Source organism: Octopus sinensis, linkage group LG23 (assembly GCF_006345805.1).
Source record: "Octopus sinensis linkage group LG23, ASM634580v1, whole genome shotgun sequence".
Lineage (NCBI taxonomy): Eukaryota > Metazoa > Mollusca > Cephalopoda > Octopoda > Octopodidae > Octopus > Octopus sinensis.
Window position 1 is genome coordinate 21,578,186 of NC_043019.1, and position 24,324 is coordinate 21,602,509.

Below are 24,324 nucleotides of genomic sequence, written 5' to 3' on the forward strand. Positions count from 1 at the left end.
ATCCTTCAAAACTTCCATGCTTCCTGAGATTCGCCAACACTACACCTGATTTTCTCCCCTCCATACACACGCAAGCATGTATCTGACTCATACACTGTTCGCTTTCCAGACATTTGTACATTACTTCATATGCTTTATACGTACTTTTGACAAGTTGTGGTGCACCTGAGCACTGTATACAATAATTTCATTATTATTATTATTATTATCATTATTATTATTATATATTCACCTCTCAAACCTCTTGACATTTTATGGCTAATATACATACATACATGTGAGGATGCATGGCCTAGTGGTTAGGGTGTTGCACTCATGATTGTGAGCTTGTGTAGTTTCAATTCCTAGACCAGGGGGTGAGTTGTGTTATTGAGCAAAACACTTCATCTCACGTTACTCTGTGATAACTTCAACACCTGATGTGTGGTACACCATGCTCCTGTTCAGGGTATGTTGATTTGATGGAGGATGTGAGCTAAAGTACAGTACACACATTTCATCACTATAAACAAATCACTTGTGCAGGATGTTCAGCAAAAGCTGAACACCCATACGTCATCTTTGATGGGAGAGTCCATCATATATAAATAAATGAAAGTGTTTATGGAACAGATGCACACGGGTACATATACACCCCAGCCACTGCACGCTACTGTGTAAATTCACTCTGTACTCAGAACAATTCAGAGCTGGAGCATTTTGTTTCTTTGTTTCCGTCTACCAAATCCACTCACAAGGCTTTGGTTGGCCTGAGGCTATAGTAGAAGACACTCGCCCAAGGTGCCACACAGTGGGACTGAACCTGGAATCATGTGGTTGGTAAGCAAGCTACTTACCACACAGCCACTCCTATAAAATTTTTGTTTATTTATCTCAGGTCTCTGTGAAGGCACATGATCTAGCGGTTAGGTGTTGCACTTATGAGATTGTAGATTTGATTTCCAGACCAGTAGCAATCTTGAGCAAAACACTTTATTTACACGCTCCAGTTCACTCACCATTCAATCTGCTGAAAATAACAGCTAAATCTCCATATTACACACTATTATCTAAACAAAGACAGGAAGCATTGTATAATGTGGCCCAAGGTACACTACAAGCACCCTTCCATATTGCCATCATTTTATGCTTTTTTTCCAGTCTGGCATGGGTTGGATGAGTTATGACAGTCCATTTTATTCAAAGTTACTGCCATCCTAGACAGGTCAGAGAACCATGTTTTGCTCATATGTTTAAATTTTGGTTTGCTTTCTATGACTGGATGCCCATATTATCACCAATCATTCTACAAAATGTACTGGCTGTGTTTTATCAATGGCACTAGCATTAAAGAGGTTAAGTCTTTGCCAAGATCAAAGGGTTTTCTTAACCCTTCATTTTCTCTTCTTATTCCCTAACCATTATATAGGGTGGACTGGGTGTATTCTGTTTGAGAGGTTGTCATGTGAAGATTTGAATGCTTTTGGTCATATATTTCCTCAATCAGGGCTGCCCTGGGACTAAACAATAACAAAAAATACTTACATGCACATGTGTGTGCATACACACATGTTTGGAAGTGTGTTACACATATGTCAGTGTTTCAGTTTAAACTGTTCAACTATTGATTACACAAATGTTAAAACTAAATGTCAACTCTTCCGATCTCTCTGGTTTTGTAGGCTTTATGAAGGTCATAGCTACTGCCCTTACCCTTACTAGTAAACCTTAACCTTGTAACATTTATACCAGTCATATCCAGCCCAAATATTCTACCTGTTTTATGTTCAAACTGGTCAGATCTGGTCTCTCACACTAACCTTACAACCTTAAAAATATTCTACCTGTTTTATGTTCAAACTGGTCAGATCTGGTCTCTCACACTAACCTTAAAAACAACAATCACATCATCAAAATATCAACACTACAAGATAATGCAAGATAGATTCAAAGCAACATAAATAAATAAGCATTACATTTGACATTCGAGTAATCTGAATGCTAAAGGTTAAATAAACTCTATTTTTAGACCAAGCTGCCAGTGACATTATCAGTGTGCAAGGGTAGATACGCTTGACTGGTTCTCCAAGTAAACTTATTGTCTTAGAATATTAAATAAAAGGTAAATTTATGCCATTCATTAATTTTAATCTGTTTTGTGCTTATTTTAATATCCTTTGAGTTATCATAAGGATTTTTAGAAAAACTTCAGCAAGGGATATTTGAAATTTAAATTCAGGTGAAATTTAATTCAAAACGTTGTTCACCCACTCACCCCTCTATGCACGTGCTTGATTTGCAAGAAATAGCAACAAAATATCCTTCAAATCAATACTTTATAAAATTACAAAAAAGGGTCAAATTAGATAATGTAGTCCCTGTGCCTGTTGATCCCTAGTTTTTTAACAATGGGTACACCATATCCCTGCATGTCACAATAGTTAACTAAAGGGATTCATGTCAAGAAGGGTATTCAACTGTAAAGTACTCCTCAAAATCTACTGGCTAATCCATGCCAGTGTAGTATAGAGGGCATAAAAACAAGGATGAGTCTCAAACACAGCTCTTAAAAGACAAGATAAAAAGCTCACAGCTGAAAAATCTTTGGCTAGTGAGATGAAAGCAACTGATTAACACTGCAAGGATAAAAGGTAGGTTAGCATGTTGTGGAATTTGAATCCAGAATGGAACAAAACTAATATAATATAATAATAATAATATATTGCTTTCCATGTATAACATTTAGACCAGTGCAATCTCTGTCAGTTTCTAATTCTATAAATTTAAAGCCTAAGCCAAGAAAACCAAATAATTGATGATTTAATTCATCTTCTTAGAAGATGCAATTAATCTATAAACCAATGGTTGAATGAGAGCTATGACAAAAACAAAGAAAATCAAAAGCAGAAAAGGAATAAGGGCATGTCTACTGGGAGGGAAAGGAGATTAAATCTCCTTATGGCTTATCTTAAACAGATTCCAGCAGAATATTGAGAAAGATAATTCATCAATGTAGATATGTACCACACACACAAAATGTACATACACACATACATATATATTTTTTTTTTTTTTTTTTTGTACTTGTTTCAGGCATTTGACTGCGGCCATGCTGGAGCACCGCCTTTTTTTTTTAGAGTGGTGAAAGAGTACAGCAGGGATCACCACCATCCCCTGCCGGAGCTTCGTGGAGCTTTTAGGTGTTTTCGCTCAATAAACACACACAACGCCCGGTCTGGGAATCGAAACCGCGATCCTCCGACCGCAAGTCCGCTGCCCTAACCACTGATATACAAACACACACACACAGACAGACAGACACACACACACACATACATACATACATATATATATATATATGCATACATACATAAATACACACACACATCAAGGTGGTGTTCCAGCATGGTTGCAGTCAAATGACAAGTAAAAGAATAAAAGTATATATATACACACACACATATATATATATATACGTATATACATGTATATATACATCTGTGTGCATACATATATATGTGTGTTTGTGTATATATATATACATACATGCACAAATAACGTATTTCTTTATATGCATATACATTTATATCTGCTTGTATACATATACATGCATGCACGCATGCACACATACACACACACACACTCCCTTGTATTGATGCACACATGCATTCTAATCAAAAACTAAACATTGATTGCAGTACAAAAGAACAGACTCACTTCTATTTTATATTAATTAGATCTTCATTAACTCACACAATGACAATGCTAACGAGGAAACTAACACAAAAACAGAAGATAAATAACTGCATTTTGTTTCTTCATATATAACATATTATATTAATTAAAGCTAAAAAAAAATAAATTGCACAATTAGATTTTTTTTTCCTCCCGATAAGATGAGGATGAATGCTAATATGTAAAGTTAATGAAAAGAAAATATTAATAAACGCAAGGTAACAGTAAATTAATTGACCTGAAGGTCAAATATACAAACCTGAATGCAGTAAGATTCCTAAACACATTGCAATAACTGTCTTTCAAGTTTCTTTTTTTGTTGGTAAATTTTTAAATTAGAAGTAATTAATTAGAAAGTTGATTTGATAGAAACAATCTCTATCTCTCTCCCTATTTCATTTTCTCTTTTTATATATTATTATTATTGTTATCATCATAGATATTTTTTCTTCACATTTTGATCGAGTATGTGTTTAAAAATTCAGATATTTGTTGACAACCATAAAAGATCCGTGGTTAGAGAAAAAAAAAATACGGTAGGAAAAAGACAAATATAAAAAAAAAGACCAAAATGAGGAGGGGGAAAATTAGCGAAGAAGAGCAAAAAAAATGTACTTTGGCATAATTAAACTATGTAAAAAAAAAAAAAAAGAAAAGAAGAGAAAACAAAAACAAAGTGCCCGAAGCAATTAAATGATGATTGGTAATCAGTTATATGTTAGAGAAGGAGGGACTAGTAATTAGTACAGGAATTGTGTCATATACATCTTCATGAAAATCAAATAAGCTTAAACAAGCCACCAATGAGAGAGAGATAAGTTAATCCTTTAGGAGTTCAAACTAGCTGGCTAATGCGTGTGTATGTGTGAGGTCGATATGCAAATATGAAGAGTTTAATTATTCGCATTCATTTACACTTTCAAATCAAATAATTTTATCTGTTTCTTTACATTCATTAATAATTTGGTTTGTTTTTTTTTAATTTAAGGATTCTTTTTATTCATTATTACACCTGTACACTTTTACTATTAATGCTATATATTCTCGTTGCTTATTACTGTACATGTATGCTCTAATACATTACACCAAGATTTTGAGGTCCTGTACACTCTTATTGTTCATTTCTGTACAGGTGTATAAAAAAAGTTAAGTACAAGTATACCTACTACCGAATAGTGTAAACCTGTAACCATCTGTTTAATACTGTATACCTGTACAACTATATATTCCTATTATTTATTGCTGCACACCTGTAAAAGAACCAGAAAGAACAGCTACCACAAGGCATTTGATCTGATGTTTCAACAATTCTGCCAATCCACTGTCCTGAGTGGGTATATATATATATATATATATATATATATATGTATATATATATATATGTTCTTATAATTGTTTCAGTCATTTGACTGCAGCCATACTGGAGCACCGCCTTTAGTTGAGCAAATCGACCCCAGGACTTATTCTTTGTAAGCCTAGAACTTATTCTATCGGTGTCTTTAGCCAAACCAGCATCAGTTGTCAAGCGATGTTGGGGGGACAAACACAGACACACAAACATATATACATATATATATATATATATATACATACACACATACACAATGGGCTTCTTTCAGTTTCCATCTACCAAATCCACTCACAAGGCTTGGTTGGCCCGAGGCTATAGTAGAAGACATTTGCCCAAGGTGCCATGCAGTGGGACTGAACCCAGAACCATGTGGTTGGTAAGCAAGCTACTTACCACACAGCCACTCCTACGCTTATATATATATTTCTTATCAATCCTGAAAGGATGAAAAACTATTTGGCCTTAGTGGGGCCTGAATCTAGAGTACAGAAAGTGGAAATGAATCCTATGAGGAAGTCTATCCAATGCTCTACATCAATGGTTCTCAACTAGGAGCCATATGGCCCTTAGGGGTCCATATAAGATTTAACTGTTAAAATTTATGTGTAATAATTTGATTATACTTCTACAAGACACAAAATCTTAAAAAAATTTTTAATACAATTCCTAATAATATTTGATTATAAAAATACAGTAGGACTTCTTTTTCAAATACAGTGAATGGTTCTGGAGGGCCAGTAGAGTATAATAGAAATGAAAGGGGTCCTTATGTCAAAAATGGACATGAAGAGCAAGTATACAGTGCATGTATTTAATTGGCAAAATATGACCATCCCCAGGTATAATGATATTATTTTTTTAATTATTCACTTATAAGGGGACAATTACTGGTTCAGTGAACATTTGATGGCAGCACCAGCCTCTAACTCTGGCAGAATAAATAATATCACTTTTTTGATGGTCTGATTTATTGGGAGTTTGTTCATGATGTGTATACAAGTACAAAACCATAAAAAAAGAGATGCCACAGGAGAGACAAGTTTTAACAAATGTTTAATATTTAAAGAGATGAGAAAGAATCTATCTTTCATTATATGCATACATGTACATATATATATGTGTATGTTGGCCTGCTCGCTTAGCCAGCGGGGTGGCATCATTTGAAGGCTAAAACTATGTGAAGCACATTGTGACCAGCGATGTGTAGCAACATCTGATAGCCTGGTACGTCATGTGATATGTGTATCTATGTAGGCATGTGTGTGTATGTAATATGCACACCCAAACACCCAATTGGCTTTTCTCCCACAGTTTACTGTCTACAAAATTTCATTCACAAAATAGAACTGGTATACTCAAAACTATGGTAGAAAAAACCCTCTTTTTTTTAACATGTTGAGATTGATGAGGTTGTGTTAATGTTTTGTGATAAGTGTTGCAGGTGAATACCACAAGGAAAGAAATTCAAGAAGGCTGGTGCTCTTAGGAAGAAGGGCCAAGAATAGTGTTGTGAGCAGGGTGTGTGTGGGGGGGGGGGCACAAGGCTGGCTAGAAGAAAAGAGAGGAGTGGAGTAGAGGTGCCTGAATGGAGGAGGTACAGGTCAGTCTGCTTGGATAAACAGAGACCATTGTAGTAGCAACAGAAGAGAGATAGATAGATAGATAGAGAGAGAGAGAGAGAGAGAGAGAGAGATGGATGGATGGATGAATGGATGGATAGTTGGATATCATGCCTTATAGGCATGGTTTCACGCAATAGGATTAATTTTGGAATCTCTACACTTCTCCAGCAAACTTTCAGGCCACACAGCTAAGCCTATATATCGATGCAACCATTTCGTGTAGCTCTCTCTCTGTTCTATACACATTTTTAATGTAGAATATACAGTTACAATATTAATTTAGGACAAAATATATAGATGAAAGAACAGCAAGGAAACAAGTGTTTAAACATATCAAAAGCAGTCAACGGATTTAATTGATTATTTATGGTTCAGTTAACATTCTTTTTTTTTGCTAATAAATTAAAAATTTTCTGCTTTAATAACAAAAATCAATCGGAATCTAGTTACATGGTCGTATAAGCAGGACCGTGTTGTGTGACTGAGATCTAAGTCTAAGGGACATAATCCTAATTTTTACTCGACTTCACACTAAAAGTTATTAACACTTAAAAGAAAAAATCACTAGCTGGATCTCTTAAATCTGTCTTTCCATGGTCTGCCAACTCTCATGGCTGGTACATTTTTCTGCTTTTTGGTGGGGGTGTTGTTTTAGAGCTTATACCAAATAAAACAATAAACACTTTGTTTGGAAACATTAGTTGTATTCCTGTTTTAAGTTGTGTTATTTTAACATTGATAACATGTTTGTTAACATATATATACACACATATAGCAACTATATTGTGGAAGGCACCTTTAATAAACGACAAGCTGTTAAATTCACTGTAAAATATATAATTATTTTAAAAAAGAACCAAATTTTTTGTTGTACACTGTAAGCTGGTCACCGAGAGAGTATCCCTTGCAATAAAGTGATCCCTTACAAGAGGAGCCTCTATGTAAAAGGTTAATAACTAAAGGTGAGGATTCGTAGAATGAAATTATATTGGGTTTTGATACACCATCAATCATGTTTTCTACTCAATGAGAACACAATGTCCAGCTCATATTCTAATCCAACAAAGATTATTTTTGAAAATGTATTTAAAATATATGTATTGTACTAGCTTTAACCCTTTAGCATTTAACCCAGCCATATCCAGCCAAAAATATTCTGCCTGTTTTATGTTCAAACTGGCCAGATCTGGTCTCTTACACCAACCCTATAATATCGTTTTAAAAATTAACAGCTGCCTCATCAAAATCTCATAGCTACAAGATTAATGAATGATTAGTTCAAAACAATTTGGATAAAAAAGCATTAATTTTGGCAGAATAATGTGAACACTAAAGGGTTAAATATATTTTTCAGAAAGACTAGAATCCTGTTTATCATCCAGTGGCCCTTGTAGCAACTCTTTGTAAGCTCAACCTTAAAAAAGGTGTGGCTACATTGGTGTTAGAGAACATTTACAAATCATTGTATTAAATCAAGTATTTTAATATGCAAAATGAATCATTGTGAAAAGATTATATATTTTTACGTTTATGCTTTTGTTTTGCATGATTCTTGATGTGAAATAGTGTGTTGAAATAGATATTGTTGTATTTGGGGATGGTCATATTTTTGCCAATTAAACACACACACTACATATTCATTCTTCACTTCAGTTTTATTATTATTCTTATTTTTTAGTGTGTCTTTTGTCACACATCCTGTGAGCTCATCAATGACTCTCTATCTCACATGTCTAATCTTGTTCTGCTTATTTCATTTTGTTTTTCTGTGGGGGGTGTCTATTTGTTCATGTGTTTGCATCTGTATGTGTGTGTGTGTGTGTGTGTGTGAAAGCACGACAGAATGAACTAAACAACAGGAGGAGACACATGGGATAGAGAGTTACTGAAGAGGTCACAGGGTGTGTGACAAAAGATTTCCAGACAAAGGCCACTAAAATAAGAATAACAATAAAGCTGGAGTGAAGACTAAGTATATATAATGCCTGTGGTGAACCGCTAAAAATAAGACCATCCTCAAATATAACAGTATTATATATTTATCCAGATTATTAATAAGTTTGTTTTGGGGGGATTAAAACTTTTTCTTTGCACCAGTCATAATTATTATCATTCAGTTAGGAGAAAAAGATTAACAAGTTTTTTCCTGCATATCAACAATTCTAATATAAAGTTTATAACAAAATCATTTATAGATAGTTTTTATAGACTTAACGAAACCAAAGGGAAAATTTTATAATAAAAACAACGAATCTTGCCAAATTTTGTAAAATTTCTATTGAAGACAACAAATCGAGGGGGGAAAAAATTAAATAGGAAAACTGAGTTATTTCCCTTAGACTGTAAACAGGATGCTAAATCAATGCTGAGATAGTTAAAAGGAGCAATTCAAACTTGTGATTGCTTTCAAGGTAGATAAAATATGATAGTAGGCGTCGTTGCTGTAATTTTAATCCCAGATGAGCTCACATAATCAGTTTTCACTTTGCCCTTCTTTCTCAGACATAAACAAGGATGCGCGCGCGCACTCACAGACTCACAAGCACACACACACACACACACACACACACACACACACACACACATGGATGTGTGGTTAAGAAGGTCACTTTCCAACCACATGGTTTCAGGTTCAGTTCCACTGCATGGTACCTTGGGGAAGCATCCTCTATTGTAATCAAAGGATACCTATTTCTTTACTACCCACAAGGGGCTAAACACAGGTGCGTAACTGGTACTTAATTTATCGACCCCGAAAGGATGAAAGGCAAAGTCGACCTCAGCGGAATTTGAACTCAGAACGTAACAGCAGACGAAATACCGCAAAGCATTTCACCCTGCGTGCTAATGTTTCTGCCAGCTCGCCAGAGGATACCAACACCTTCCAAGCCAATCTGGCAGCTGGAAACTGAGTGGAAGCTTGTCAAATACATATATATATGGGGGAGGGAGGTTCTTTGTGATTGTCTTCCCACTGTTTGTTAACCAGTGATGGTTTGTTTGCATTACTGTAAATAAGCAGTGAGAAAAGAAACTGATAGAAATAAGTACCAGACATAAAAGATAAATACCAGGGTCAATTTGATTGACCAAGCTCTCAAAGGCTGTGTCCAACCATGGCTAAAATCTAATGATTTGTTTTGGTCATTGTCTTGCACCTATGTGCTCACACACATATTTACCTCAAGTCACTCTCTTGCTTCTACTAAATATCAATATAAATATATATACACTCCTCTTTTGAGTTTTATTTTTCCTGTTTGCTTCACTATACTTGTGTGTGTGTGTGTCTGTGTAGATGTACAGGGTACGATGGGTAAGTTGTCGCCATTTTGTATTTTATATTTCATGCATGTGCATTGATTGTTTTTGATTTTGTCGACTGCACAGTATAGTAGGGTCAGTTGGGCACCATCTGTGATTAAAAACAGCACCATGATGCAATTCATTCTGCCAGAAATTTGGAGATGATATGCTGCACTACTTGGCATTCGTGATGGAAGTTCCAAAATGAACATTTCAGAGTATTTGGGTGTCAATCTGAGGACATGTACCAAGAGTGATAAAGATCAAACATCCAGTCAACATCATGGTGTTTGGAGTGATCACTAGTGATGGCAACGTTATGCTTTCATTCATCTTCTCAGATGGCCTCAGACTCAACATGGAGGCCTACATCAAATGCCTGGAGGAGGTAGTGCTGCCCTGGATCAAGAAGGTGGCTGCTGTAAGACCCTATGTCTGGCAACGAGACTCTGCACCATGCCACACAAGCAGGAGAACCCAGTCGTGGCTGTCAGACAATTTCTGTGACCACATCACTCCTAACATCTGGCCACCTAATTCCCCAGACTGCAACCCCCTTGATTATTGTGTGGGGTGCAGTTGAGTGAGAGACCAACAAAACTCCTTGTAACACCAAAGATGAACTGCAGGTAAGGATTATGGCAGCATTCACCAACTTAAACAAGGAGACCGTCCAGAAGAGTTGCAGAAGATTCCAAAGTCGTCTAGGATCTGCTGTAACTCTTGGTTGAAGCCAATTGCGATTTTATTGAATAAATTTACTCCTTAGTATTTCAATGATATTTTTTTGCACAGATGCCAATTTTGAAAATTATGCTCATGGAGAGTTGTCACTTCCCTATAAACTATGCCACTGGAATGGGTTTGTCAACATTTTTACTTAAATAAAACAAAAAAGTGTTTGTCCTCCAATTGTGTCTGTCTGTCTGTCTGTGTGTGTCTCTCTCTCTCTCTCTCTCTCTCTCTCTCTCTCTCTCTCTCTCTCACACACACACACACACACACAGATATACACACACATATGTGTATGTACTCAATATTTCCACAACATTTGGAAAATCAATTATCAAGAGCCCTCATGATTGCTCAATGTTTGACCTGCTAGAAATAGCTCCCAAATCTATCTTAAAGTCAAGGAAGAGTATAGCTAGGACTACATTGGTTAATGTAGTCCTAGATACATACAATGTTTGTAAAACGAGAAAAGAATATAAAAGAAAAAACAGAGAAACGATCATAGCTTGATTGTCTTTCATCAATATGAGTATATGAGTATCTGCTTGATTAGGCCTGACCTGGGATTAAATAACAACAGCAACAATAACAAAACAGATCTTTTATCTTTTACATGTTTTGGTCATTATACTGTGGCCATTTTAGAGTACCGCCTTGAAGAACTTTTAACCGAGTGTACTCCAGTACTCTCTTTTAATTTTTTAAGCCTGGTACTTATTCTATCAGTCTCTTTTGTCAAACTGCTAAGTTACAGGGATGTAAACACACCAACACCAGTTGTCAAACACACACACACATTGGGCTTCTTTCAGTTTCCATCGGCTACTCACAAGGCTTTGCCTGGTCGGAAGCTACAGTAGGAGACACTTGCCCAAGATGCCATGTAGTGGGACTGAACCCAGAACCATGTGGTTGGGAAGCAAGCTTCTTACCACACAGCCACACCTAGAAAATATTTCCATATTTCAGAATGGTTAATTGTATTTTTTCTTAGAATAAAATAGAAATAATCTAAATAAATACATACACACAAACACACGCATAAACACACAGGCATCAAACAATATAGAGACAAAAAAATTACAAGAAAACAAATAAAAAGGTTTAGAAAATCCTCTGATCTGATCGATTGGTGAAAATTAATCTATAATTATAAATGTATGTGTGTGTGAGAGTGTCAAGTTCACAAACCAGCACCAGTGTTACATAACATATGTAAATGCAGTGATCTTACACACACACACACACAGAGCTGGATAATTAATTATTTAGGAAGCTTAGAGAAGTATTGAGCCACTCAGCTAAATAGTCAAGGTTTTATGGTGGAGCATCTTTTTTTTTCTTTTTTTCTCTCTCTTTTTTTTTTTTTTGGTAACCTTCAGTTAATAAGTTATGGAGAGGAAGTGGAAAAGTAGAGGAACAGATGGAGAGAGGGAGAGAGTTGAGAGAGTACAAGATACACACATTGAAATATATATATATATATATATATATATAGGGAGAATTCACAAAAAACAAGAGACAAAGACAGGTGGTGTAGATAACAAACAGATATTTTAGTTTAACGCTTGGGAAGTGAAAAAGTCTTTTATGTTTCGAGCCACAGAAAGGAACAAGAAAGAAACAAGGAGAGAAAATGAAGAATGTGTAGTGGCTAGTGATCTATCATGGCGAAGGCCAGACAGATGGGTCATATATATATATATATATATATATATATATATATATATATATATATAGAGAGAGAGAGGAGAGAGAGGGAGAGATCTGCTTTTTGGCAAAATTAATTTCAAAGTTTGGCATCAGGTTAGCAATTTCAAGTGAGGGAGTAAGTCAATTTCATCAACCTCTATACGCAACTGGTACTTATTTTATCGACTTTGAATGGATGACAGGCAAAGTCGACCTTGAAATTTGAACTCAGAAAGGGATGAAACGTTGCTGAAGAGGGATGAAATATTGCTAAATATTTTGTCTGATAAGATAACAATTCTGCCAGTTCACTGCATTTGTAAGTGAAATTATACATAAAAACAGCCAAACAGTTAATGAAGGAGCACTTCAAAACTGCAATCCTATGACCGCAAGTTTGATACCTTAATCACTGGGCCATTGTGCCTCAACACACACATATACACACAGGCATCTATGAATGCAAATGTATGTGTGTACATATGTGTGCACGTCTGTTTGTATATACATATATGTGTGTATATGTATAGTCAATATTTAGGTGGCGTATCAGATATATTTTTACAATAAGATGACAGTAACTTGAAAGTTTTGATGACTGGGACTTCAAAGTCACAGTTTTCTTCTTTCCTTGTAAAAAATACATGCATGCATGAGTATGTGTGTGTGCATGTGTGTGTGTGTCAGAGAGGGGGGAGGGGGGAGAGAGAGACAGACAGACAGAAAGAGAGGTGCAAGGTACAGGCATGACCGAGTAGTTAAGAAATTGGCTTTGCAAGTCTGTGCTTGATTATCAGAGTGTAGTAATATTGAGTGTTTATAGGATACCCATCCACATAACTTATATTTCAATGCGAAATCAGTTGAGCAACTAGAATACTCAACACTGAAAATGGACACTGACAGGGGATCTACTAAAAATCATAGATTTATGAGAGTGAGCGTGTGTGTGTGTGTATATGCACACATGCATATAGTGGCACTCTGTCAGTTATGATGATGAGTGTTCCAGTTGATCCGATCAACGGAACAGCCTACTCGTGAAATTAGCATGCAAGTGGCTGAGCACTCCACAGACACGTGTACCCTTAACATAGTTCTTGGGGAGATTAGGTGTGACACAGAGTGTGACAAGGCTGGCTCCTTTGAAATACAGGTACAACAGAAACAGGAAGAAAGAGTGAGAAGTACAGCAGGGTTCACCACCACCCCCTGCCAGAGCCTTGTGGGGCTTTAGGTGTTTTTGCTCAATAACACTCACAACGCCCGATCTAGGAATCGAAGCCGCAATCCTATGACTGCAAGTTCGCTGCCCTAATCACTGGGCCATTGTGCCTCCACACACACATATACACACAGACATCTATGAATGTAAATGTATGTGTATACATATGTGTGCACATCTGTTTGTATATACATATATGTGTGTATGTATAGTCAATTCAAATAAACGAGTAAAAATTAATGGACAACAAGAGGACATGCACGAGAAATGTATTAGCTTGATGCTCCGTGAAAAGAGAGAGTTTGACATTTTGAGCATAGCTCTTTGTCAGAAAGGAGAAAGGGAAAAGTCAAAAGAAGGAAAAGAAATTGCCAACAGCACATGTGTGTGTGTACACACAAGCACACACACACAAATGCACGCACACAAACACATACATTTAAATGGTTTTGTGTGTTGTGCATTTTGTGAATTGGTGGATGAACAAACAGGGATATCATGGGGTTGAGAGGAGCCTGAATTGTGTCCTGATAGGCAAGGACATGAGAATCTCACCAGTGGTGGGGCCATGTAGCACATAGAAAAAAACAACCCTCAGTACATTCTAAAATGGTTAACAAGTGTGCAGAGACATTGTAAGATCCAGGAAGATCTTCAGACCATAATTGTGGAGGACGGGACAACTTGCAGTAGTGCTGATGCCACAAAAAATGAACCTAGTACATTTTGTAAAGTTGTTGGCATTAGGAAGGCTATCCAGTATTAGAAACCATGCAGATTGAAAATGGTCGAAAGGGGTGTGGTCCCCTGTCCCCCCAACACATGCCAATAGATGAGTGGCACTTGTGCCGGTGTGCAGGTGGCATGTAAAAAAAAACACCATTTGGGCGTGGTCGTTGCCAGTGCCACCTGACTGGCCCTCGTGTCGGTGGCATGTAAAAGCACCCACTACACTCTCGGAGTGGTTGGCGTTAGGAAGGGCATCCAGCTGTAGAAACACTGCCAGATCAAGATTGGAGCCTGGTGCAGCCATCTGGTTCGCCAGTCCTCAGTCAAATCGTCCAACCCATTCTACGGCATGTAAAAGCACCCACTACACTCTCGGAGTGGTTGGCGTTAGGAAGGGCATCCAGCTGTAGAAACACTGCCAGATCAAGATTGGAGCCTGGTGCAGCCATCTGGTTCGCCAGTCCTCAGTCAAAATCGTCCAACCCATGCTAGCATGGAAAGCGGACGTTAAACAATGATGATGATGATATATATGTTCATAATTATAGAACCCAATTTAAGTAGAGCCTGATGAGGGTGAGGAAGAGAAAACTTTGAAGTCACTGTCTACTTTTATCACATAAAAGTTAATAAATACATATTAAACTAAAAAGTATTCAGCAATTCTTCAATTTAATGTATGCAAATAACTTGACATAAAAACAAACATACAAACATTAATATATACATATATATATATATATAATATATATATATATACACACACACACACATATATATATACATATATATATATACATATATACACACACACAATATATATATATATACATATATATATACATATATACACACACATATATATACATATATATATAATATATACACACACACATATATATAACATATATACACACACATATATATACATATAATATATATATACACACACATATATATATACTATATATATACATATATACACACACATATATATATAACATATATACACACACAATATATATATATACATATATATATATATATACACACACACACACATATATATATATATACATATATACACACACACACATATATATATATACATATATATATACATATATACACACACATATATATATACATATATATATACATATATATATATATATTTACATATATTTATATATATACACATATATATATATTACACACACACTCATGTATATATATATTGTTTATATGCTGTTTTTTATGTCAAGTTATATGTCTATATAAACAATAAATCTGTATATATAATAAATGAGAGAATGTTAAAGAGAAGAAAAAGAGAAATGATGGAGATGAGAAATATAGGTCGAACGTTATGAAAAGGAAGAAAAAGGTGTGATAATGGAGTGAGTGGGAGGGAAGGAGAGAGGGGGGGACGAGGTAGCAAGAGAGAGAGGTGGGACATGGGGGGGGTGAAGGACAAGTCAGAATCTCAGTCACAGATTGAACAATTGAATCAAAAATATGTGCAGGGAATAAATATTTCCCATATACACATATACACATATACACATACATATATTTGGGCACACATACACACGCATGCGTAAGCATCATGATTATACAGACTCGCACAATAAAGAAAAACATACATAGAGTTAACACAGATAATATTTCTTTGCACAGTTTATGGTATTTAATAAAGGATAAATTTAGATTAGTAAACACTGATAGAAAAAACTTTAAGCAATATACATTTACGTATGCAGAATACCTACATGAATGTCTATATATAACATACATGTGTATGTGTGAATGTATGTAAGTATGTATGTATACACACACACACACATACAGATATGTGTTTATATTTATACAGATACACGCAGACGCATTTTTATGTGTATATACACATACATATATTCAGATTCACCATCAATTTTCCAGCTGCCTTGGTTCCATACCCATGTTGGATTGAAAGAAATCACAAAACAGTAATTCTGAGAAAATTCCAAGAAGGTTTCTGTCAATGTTATTAATAACTTTTTTCAATACTAAACCTTAAAACAACACACCTTTGTTCATACAAAAAAAGCACGTTGTAAAGTTGGAAACATTCTTCCAACCCTTCAACAATGACAATATGACCAAATCTAATGCCACCTGCTAACCCCCTAACAACCACTGGGCCTCCAGCAGACCCCGTCTTGAAGTGCAATAGCGAAAGATATATTTTCCCCTTTCCTCTTTCATGGAAACATTAGACAAAGTTATGAAAACAGACTGGATAGCCATGGCTGGAAGAGCTTTTTTCTATCATAAGGTAGCCTGGCAGCACTGGCAGAGAATTGGGCAAGATTCCTTCAGTTTCTTGTATTCTAATAGTACCACCTACAATGGCGCAATGCCAAACTGTATTGGCCAGTGCTGACAGCCTTGTTCTTGTTGAGATATAGGAGACATATTCATGGATGAATGACAGTCTTCCATGGTAAAAAAAATATCTCGTCCAGGATTCCACATACATGTGCAGATGGATGGTCAACCTTGACCAACAGAAGCCCTTAACGATTTATAGAGGTTCAAAAGGAATACCATCCGCCTCACTATGTTTGAGAATTCCAGGCTTTTTGAGAATTTCAGGCTTTTTGAGAAGTGTAAAACCACCTCTTAGCTAATATTGTTCCCAGGTCTACCATGATCCAGAGTAGTAGCACCTGTCAAGATCCCAGTTACTGGAAATTAGTATATTAGGGCTTGTGTGACAATGCATGTGAAGACTGGATCCAGCAAACTCTACAGAAAAAGAAAAAACTTCATGGTTCAGTGGAGATGAAGGTGGCTGCATCAAAACATTTTGGAGTGCAGAGAGCAAGATGAGGCCAAGTGAGACATCTTGGTCAGTCTCTGCCTCCATCTCCATACCTGGTCATCTTGACCTGATCTTGTCATTGATTGAAGATGGTCATGGTTGATGATGTGCAACTCTTCTTCACTTTAAACAGAGTCACTGTGCAAGTCATCAGTCATCCTTAACGATGACTAGATGTTCCTCGTTGTTCTAATGAATGAACTTAACATGTGGGTTGTGGGCTTCTGGCAAAATTCTTAGAAACAAACACTCTTCTCTGACTATATCAAAATAAAACTTCAGTTTGCATATATTTTCTAGCAATGCTTATTAACCATCAACATTTTCACAGCACGAAGTTTTGTCAGTGAACAGGTCGTGGTCTCAAAGTGACGAAAATATTTTGACAAATTAAATTTAAATGTTGAAGTGAATCTAACGGTTTTTGTGTGTTTCTTAAATGGTTTATAAACACCTTCCACGCTGCAATTATTTTCGTTCCAGCACACGATCTCAGATCAGGTCACTCGCTATGCAAGTACATCTTCGTAATCCCTTATTAACCATGTCCTAATACTAATGAGAAGGCACATGGATGTTGCTCTCATGATTGCAAGACCATGGTATTGATTTCTGGACTGGGCAGTAGCACTGTGTTCTTGGGCAAAACACTTCATTTTCATGTAGTTCCAGTCCACTCATCCGTAGAGGAGTAACCTTGCAACAAACTGACATCCTGTTCAAGGGCAATGATGTGACCTTGGTCACTGTATGCCACGAAAACTGGGTAACTGGCCCTATGAACCCTACAACTTAAGACAGTACTTAGTTACTTCTGCTCATGAGAACAGGAATAACGAGTACTCATACATCATATCTGATCTGACTGCCATTATTTTTATTGCCAGTGTGTGTGTGTGTGTGTGTGTGTATTGCATGTATATGTACAAATGGAAGAAAAAGTACTCAATGTCTTGTCAATTTCATCCATCTGATGCTCTTTATTCCTTCTGTTGCTACTCTGAGTTGTTCACATGTGTGCGTGTGTGCATGCATGTGCATGCACTATTCATTTTAGCTTGAACTAAATAAGCATATGAGAAACTGTGAGTAGCAATAGAGTGAATGAAAAAACCCTCCAGTTTCAAATGTATATATATATGAATATATATATATATATATATATATATATATATTATATATATATATATATATATATATATATGTACATATGCATGTATGTATGTGTGTATGTGAGTGTATGTGTGCACACATTGAAATGCACACAAGCATGCACAGATGCATGTGCTCACTCACACACACACACATATTGTACACACAAACACTATAATCCATACATTCTTCCTAGTAAACTATTACACAACAGATGCCTTTATATCATCCACATTTTCTAACAGAATCTCAGAAATAACAAATATTGATTCTGGAATTATTGATTGAATTCTTCCAGGAGAGACATGTGACGGTGGTGGCGGCGGCGGCGATTTCAATGGTGATGGTGGAGTGGTGATGGTGATGAGGGTGATGATGGCAGAGGTAGGGATAAGAGTTCAGAGCAATAATTAATGATAAAAGGAAAAACATTTCTAATAAATTCTTCATTTGCTTTGTTTACTGCGGTTAGTCTCCACTACCACCATCACCACTACCACCACCACCAGTACTGCCACCAACATGACATTCCCCCCCAATCCTTTCCATTACTACCATCACTATGGTCACCATTTAAGATTAAAATACTTAAACTATAACCAAATATAAAAAATAATTAAAACAAAAAAAAAATTTTTTTTTTAAAAGTCACTTTCAAAAAATAAATATCTTTAAAATCAGTAATCTAAGTGTAACAGATTTTTTACACTTACAATTAAATGTATACAAACACACATCCAAAGACACATACAGGCACAGCATAACATGTTTTGAATAGACTATAGCTTATAGTTATAGCTCAACTATTTTGGTCATGAACAGCAACACAATTCAAATATACCACACATGCACACACACACACACATACACACACACACACACACATACTTCTATTTTAAGGCATATGGTTGGCAATTTTGAGAAGGAAAGGTTACTTGTTGATTGGGAGGCGCAATGGCCCAGTGGTTAGGGCAGCGGACTCACGGTCATAGGATCGCGGTTTCGATTCCCAGACCGGGCGTTGTGAGTGTTTATCGAGCGAAAACACCTAAAGCTCCACGAGGCTCCGGCAGGGGATGGTGGTGATCCCTGCTGTACTCTTTCACCACAACTTTCTCTCACTCTTACATCCTGTTTCTGTTGTACCAGTATTTCAAAGGGCTGGCCTTGTCACTCTCTGTATCATGCTGAATATCCCCGAGAACTACGTAAAGGGTACACGTGTCTGTGGAGTGCTCAGCCACTTACACGTTAATTTCCCGAGCAGGCTGTTCCGTTGATTCGGATCAACCGAAACCCTCATTGTCGTAACCGACAGAGTGCTTCCATTTCCACTTGTTGATTGGTACTATATTTCATTGACTCTCCAAAAGGATGAAAGCATAAAGTTGACCTCAGCAAGATTTGAACTCAGTACACAAAGAAGAGGAACAAATACCGTAAGGCATTTCATGCGCCGTTCATACAATTAACATTGCCAATACCACAAAGGTTAGATTTCTTCTTCAGGGACAAAATGTATTTAAGACCTGAATAATTGGTGGTGGCATTCATCCATCCATATATATGTATATATTAGGAAGGGCATCCAGCTGTAGAAACTCTGCCAGATCAAGATTGAAGCCTGGTGCAGCCATCTGGTTCGCCAGGCCTCAGTCAAAATCGTCCAACCCATGCTAGCATGGAAAGCGAACGTTAAACGATGATGATAATGATGATGAACATCGCCAAAACAGTATTATAAAAAACAAAAACAAATAAACTAGGATTTCTTATTTATGAGCAGAAAATACTTGAGCACTGATGAGATACCATAGAGATCTATCTAGACTCACATTAGAGTACTTTTCACAAACTTTAGATAGCGTTGCTGCTTTGTATGGAGTATGGATCCAGCAACATAAAAAATTCAAAAACAGTAGACGCAGGCATAGCTGTGTGGTAGGAAGTTCACTTCCTAACTTCATGGTTCAAGGTTCAGTACCAGTGAATGGCACTTTGGGCAAGTCTTCTACTATAACTTTGTGAGTGGATTTGAGAGACAGAAACTGAAAGAAGCTTCTCTCTCTCTCTCTCTCTCGCTCTGTGTTGGGGGGGGGGGAGCACACGCATGTGTTTGTCCTCCACTGCTACCACTTGACAATGGTGTTGGTGTGTTTACATCTTCATAACTTAGCAGTATAGCAAAAGAGACCAATAGAATAAATAACAGAACTGTAAGAATGGTTGGTTTGTTTAAACTAAAATTCTTCAAGTTGGCATCCCAGCATAACAGCAGTCGAATGACTGAAACAAGTAAAAGATAAAAGTCAGGACTGATATGAGCCACCTTGGTTGGGTCTCATACATATCAAGGGGTTTATCCCACCTTGGTCTCCCTGGGTTAAAGGAAAGTTAAGGCTAGGAAGTAGGAACATGTTGCCATGAGAATCAAAAATACTGAATTCAAAAGCCTTGATGTGGTTCTTGCTCCATTTCTAGATTTGATGGATGTGAGTTACACACAAAAATATCATTGACAACATCCAAATGAAGGCTTCATTTGGCTAATTACAATTAATTTACTCATGAGTTTAACCAACATACTGCACATCCCCTCCACTCAGTCCTAGTTAACCTACACTCACATCTCTTCCTATCACTTCTGCTGTGTCTCATCTCAGAGAATCTCATACAAAACTGTTCACTGAATTTTCCATATTTTTCCAAAATGCAACCAACTGGAAATTCCTCCCTACCCACTCAGTGACCAGGAAAATATTCAAATTAACCACTGACAACACCAATATCCTCCATCTGGGAACACAGGCAAACGTTATGGGCACTGTCACCTTACTCTTCTGAAGAATTTATTAAAAGATTCCTTTAACCAAACTGCCTTCCTGTATGTTGGTGGTGTTTAAATTTTCCAGAAACCAGGAGAGTGAAATATTAAGCTGATTCCATTTAAGGTTTGAAGTGAGAACAATAAAACTTCAAACTAAATACAAACACAAATAAAATGGTTCGGTTGCCCTTAATTTGCAAGTGCTTTCAACTAACTTGAAGCCTTTAACCTGCAAAAAATCAGAAGCCAGATTACCTTCAAAATCACACACACACACACACCTGTCTTTAAAGAGAATATTCACATTGTACTAAACAATAAAAAAAAGACAGGTTGGTCATGGTTGGAACACCTTTGATCATAAATTTGTTCAGAGTTGACAAAAATGAGTCACATGGCTGAGCAGTACAAGTTACAGAATAACATCCCAAAAAGAACAAAGCAAAGCTTGAGATATTTCTTGGAGTTACTCCCATTCATTCCCAGAGATTAAAATCTTTGGAAAAGCAGGAGCATTATAACCATTCATTTGTTTTCCTAAAGAGGAAACAGTTGGTTGCCCTCAAGGTTCAATCTCTATGTGGAACCATAGTAAAGTAACTTCTATAAATGTAGACGGCTACATTGTTAGTGGAATTAAGTACATTGAAATTGTACCTTTGTCTGTGTACATGTGTATGTGTGTGGTGTGTGTGTGTGTGTGTGCATGCAACTGCCTATGTATATCAAAGAATGAACATTCTCTGGTCATTTTTTTGTCATTGTAAATGCAATGAATCAGTGATTGTGACCTGTTTAGAAACCTGTAACCAATGACAACGTTATTGTTCACAAATTCGAAAATCTAAAATAAAAATACAATAAAATAAAATTTAAAAAAAATGCATGTAAAAATAAAAACAAAAAGAACAGAAAAAAAAAAATATAACAAAACAAAAACCTGAATTGATTCTGGAAACTAAAAGCAGAATCAAGTTCAAACAAAATAGAGGACCATCAACCCTTTTGTGATCCAAGTCCTGTTCAAATGCTTTGTCATAACAGAATGGACGAGAGCAAACATCACAAGTAGTAACCATAAAAGCCAGAAACCGCTCAACATTAATGCTAGCCATAAATCCAAAGTAGCTGAGAGTCTCATATATGTGTGTGTGTGTGTGTGTGTGTGTGTGTGTGTGTGTTAGTGTGTGTGTGTGTGTGTATTTGAATGTATGTATAGGTGTACAGATGAAAGGAATAAAAGACTACAAATAGGAGAAATGCATTGAGAGATCTCACACAAAGTATTACTATTGCTCAGCTAACGAGCTGCAGTGTAATGAGAAGAATAAACTATATATATATAAGCAACAACAATACAAAAAAAAAAGCTAATAATAATCAGAGAACCTCTGCATATAATCTCTTATACACTTCATCCAGAATATTTGATAAGCCAAGGCATCTTGTAAGCTATAGATTCCAGACAGCAACTAAAACTTCACAGTAAACAGATTCATAAAAGTCAGGCAAGGGTGAAAGAGGTGATGGTGGATTGGCAGAAGTTTTAGAGCATCAGATGATAATGCTTTATGGTATTCAGTGATAGTCTTTTTATGTTCTGAGCTCAAATCCAGCCTAAGGCAGTCAAATTTGACTTACTATATTCTGGTATTAATAACATGAAATAAGTATCTAATATTATGGGGGATTAAATATTCCTGTAAAACATTAAAAAAAAACACTTTGCAGCCACAAGGATCCCAGTTTGAGCCCACTGTGCAGTCTCTTGAACAAGTTTCTCCTTTAGCCTCAGACTGACAGTGTCTTGTGAGGGAAATTTGGTAGATGGAAGCTATGCAGAAGACTGTGTGAGTGTGTGTGTTTCAACCTGGTTGTATCTCTTCAAAGTTGCTCCCCAAAATCAATGAACCTAAACAAGAATGGTAGTTCTTGTTTATAGAATTCAGCAAACAAATTACTCGCAGATGCAAAGGTAATATACAATAGCAGTTCTGCAAGACAGAAGGACTCTCTATACAGTGACTTGACCTGCAAGAAATAGCAGCTAAATCTCTCTCAATTCATAATGGCCTTAAAGAAAAGAATACTTTAGATAATGTATTCCTTCTTCCCCTCTACTGAACTGACATTCTTTGCACCCAATTCATTCCCTGTCTCTAACCTCAGTCACACTATTCTCACTTAGTGCACTTACGCTCGTCTAACCTATTCTGTCTTTCATATTTGTCTTGTACCTTGACCTTACATCTCTCTTTCTGTCTTCTTCCAGATGGGCAAGCCATGTATCCAATGCTTCAGCAAGACACCTGCTCCTACCCCACTATCTAGTTTTTATCCCTCAATTCTATACCCCTACACAGCTGCGGGTGGGGGTCTTACTTGGTGGATATTTGATGACCTCACTGGTGCTGGTACAATGTAAAATGTAAAGTGATTGATGTTAGGAAAGGCATCTAGCAGTAAAAACCGGACCAAAGCAGACATTAGAACATGATGCAGTCCTTGATCATGGATCTGTTTGACTGTGGTTGACATAGACCTTAACAACAATATCAGAAATACTGCAATAAACAATAAAACAAAGTCTTACCTCAAGGAGCTCATCCCCACTGATGAGTTGACCATTACAACCGACAGGACCAGCTGGAAGTATTGATCGGATAAAATGATGCGGTCGCATCTCTACACCATTCTCCACGTCTACGGTACCTTCTAAGCTGATACCAAGACCTCCTCCTTCACGAAATTTAGATAGCTGAGCAACCTGCCAAGTAATAAAAAATGCTTTTTTCAATATTCCATAAAAATGTGATGTACAAAGTGAAAACAACAACAACAACAGCAATTGATTCTTATTTTGACAGAAGGTTAGTAATTTTCAGAAGAAGGGTGCAGCCAATTACATCATTCCCAGCATTTGATGAGTAGTTTATTTTTATTGACCCTGAATAGCTGAAAGGTAAAGTTGACCTCGGTAGTCTTTGAACTCAGAACATATAAAGGCAGGAGAAATGTGCTTTGTCCAACATACTAATGGTTCTACTAGCTGGCTGCTTCTTGACAACAACAAAAATAACACATTTGTTTCTAATTTAGGTAGAA

The 24,324-nt window shown here is 36.5% G+C and overlaps 1 protein-coding gene across 14 annotated transcripts in view; it reads right to left on the bottom strand.

The window, feature by feature from the left end:
* LOC115223391 (multiple PDZ domain protein) overlaps window positions 1-24,324 on the bottom strand; it is a 758,365-nt gene that overhangs the window by 255,929 nt on the left and 478,112 nt on the right. For all 14 annotated transcript variants that reach the window (XR_005003540.1, XM_036512481.1, XM_036512487.1 and 11 more), the window contains one exon: window positions 23,813-23,986. Coding sequence is in view for 13 of the 14 variants with exons in the window: in XM_036512481.1 (XP_036368374.1) it covers window positions 23,813-23,986 (174 nt within the window). In the remaining variant the exon portion in view is untranslated. The remainder of the gene's footprint in view (window positions 1-23,812; window positions 23,987-24,324) is intronic.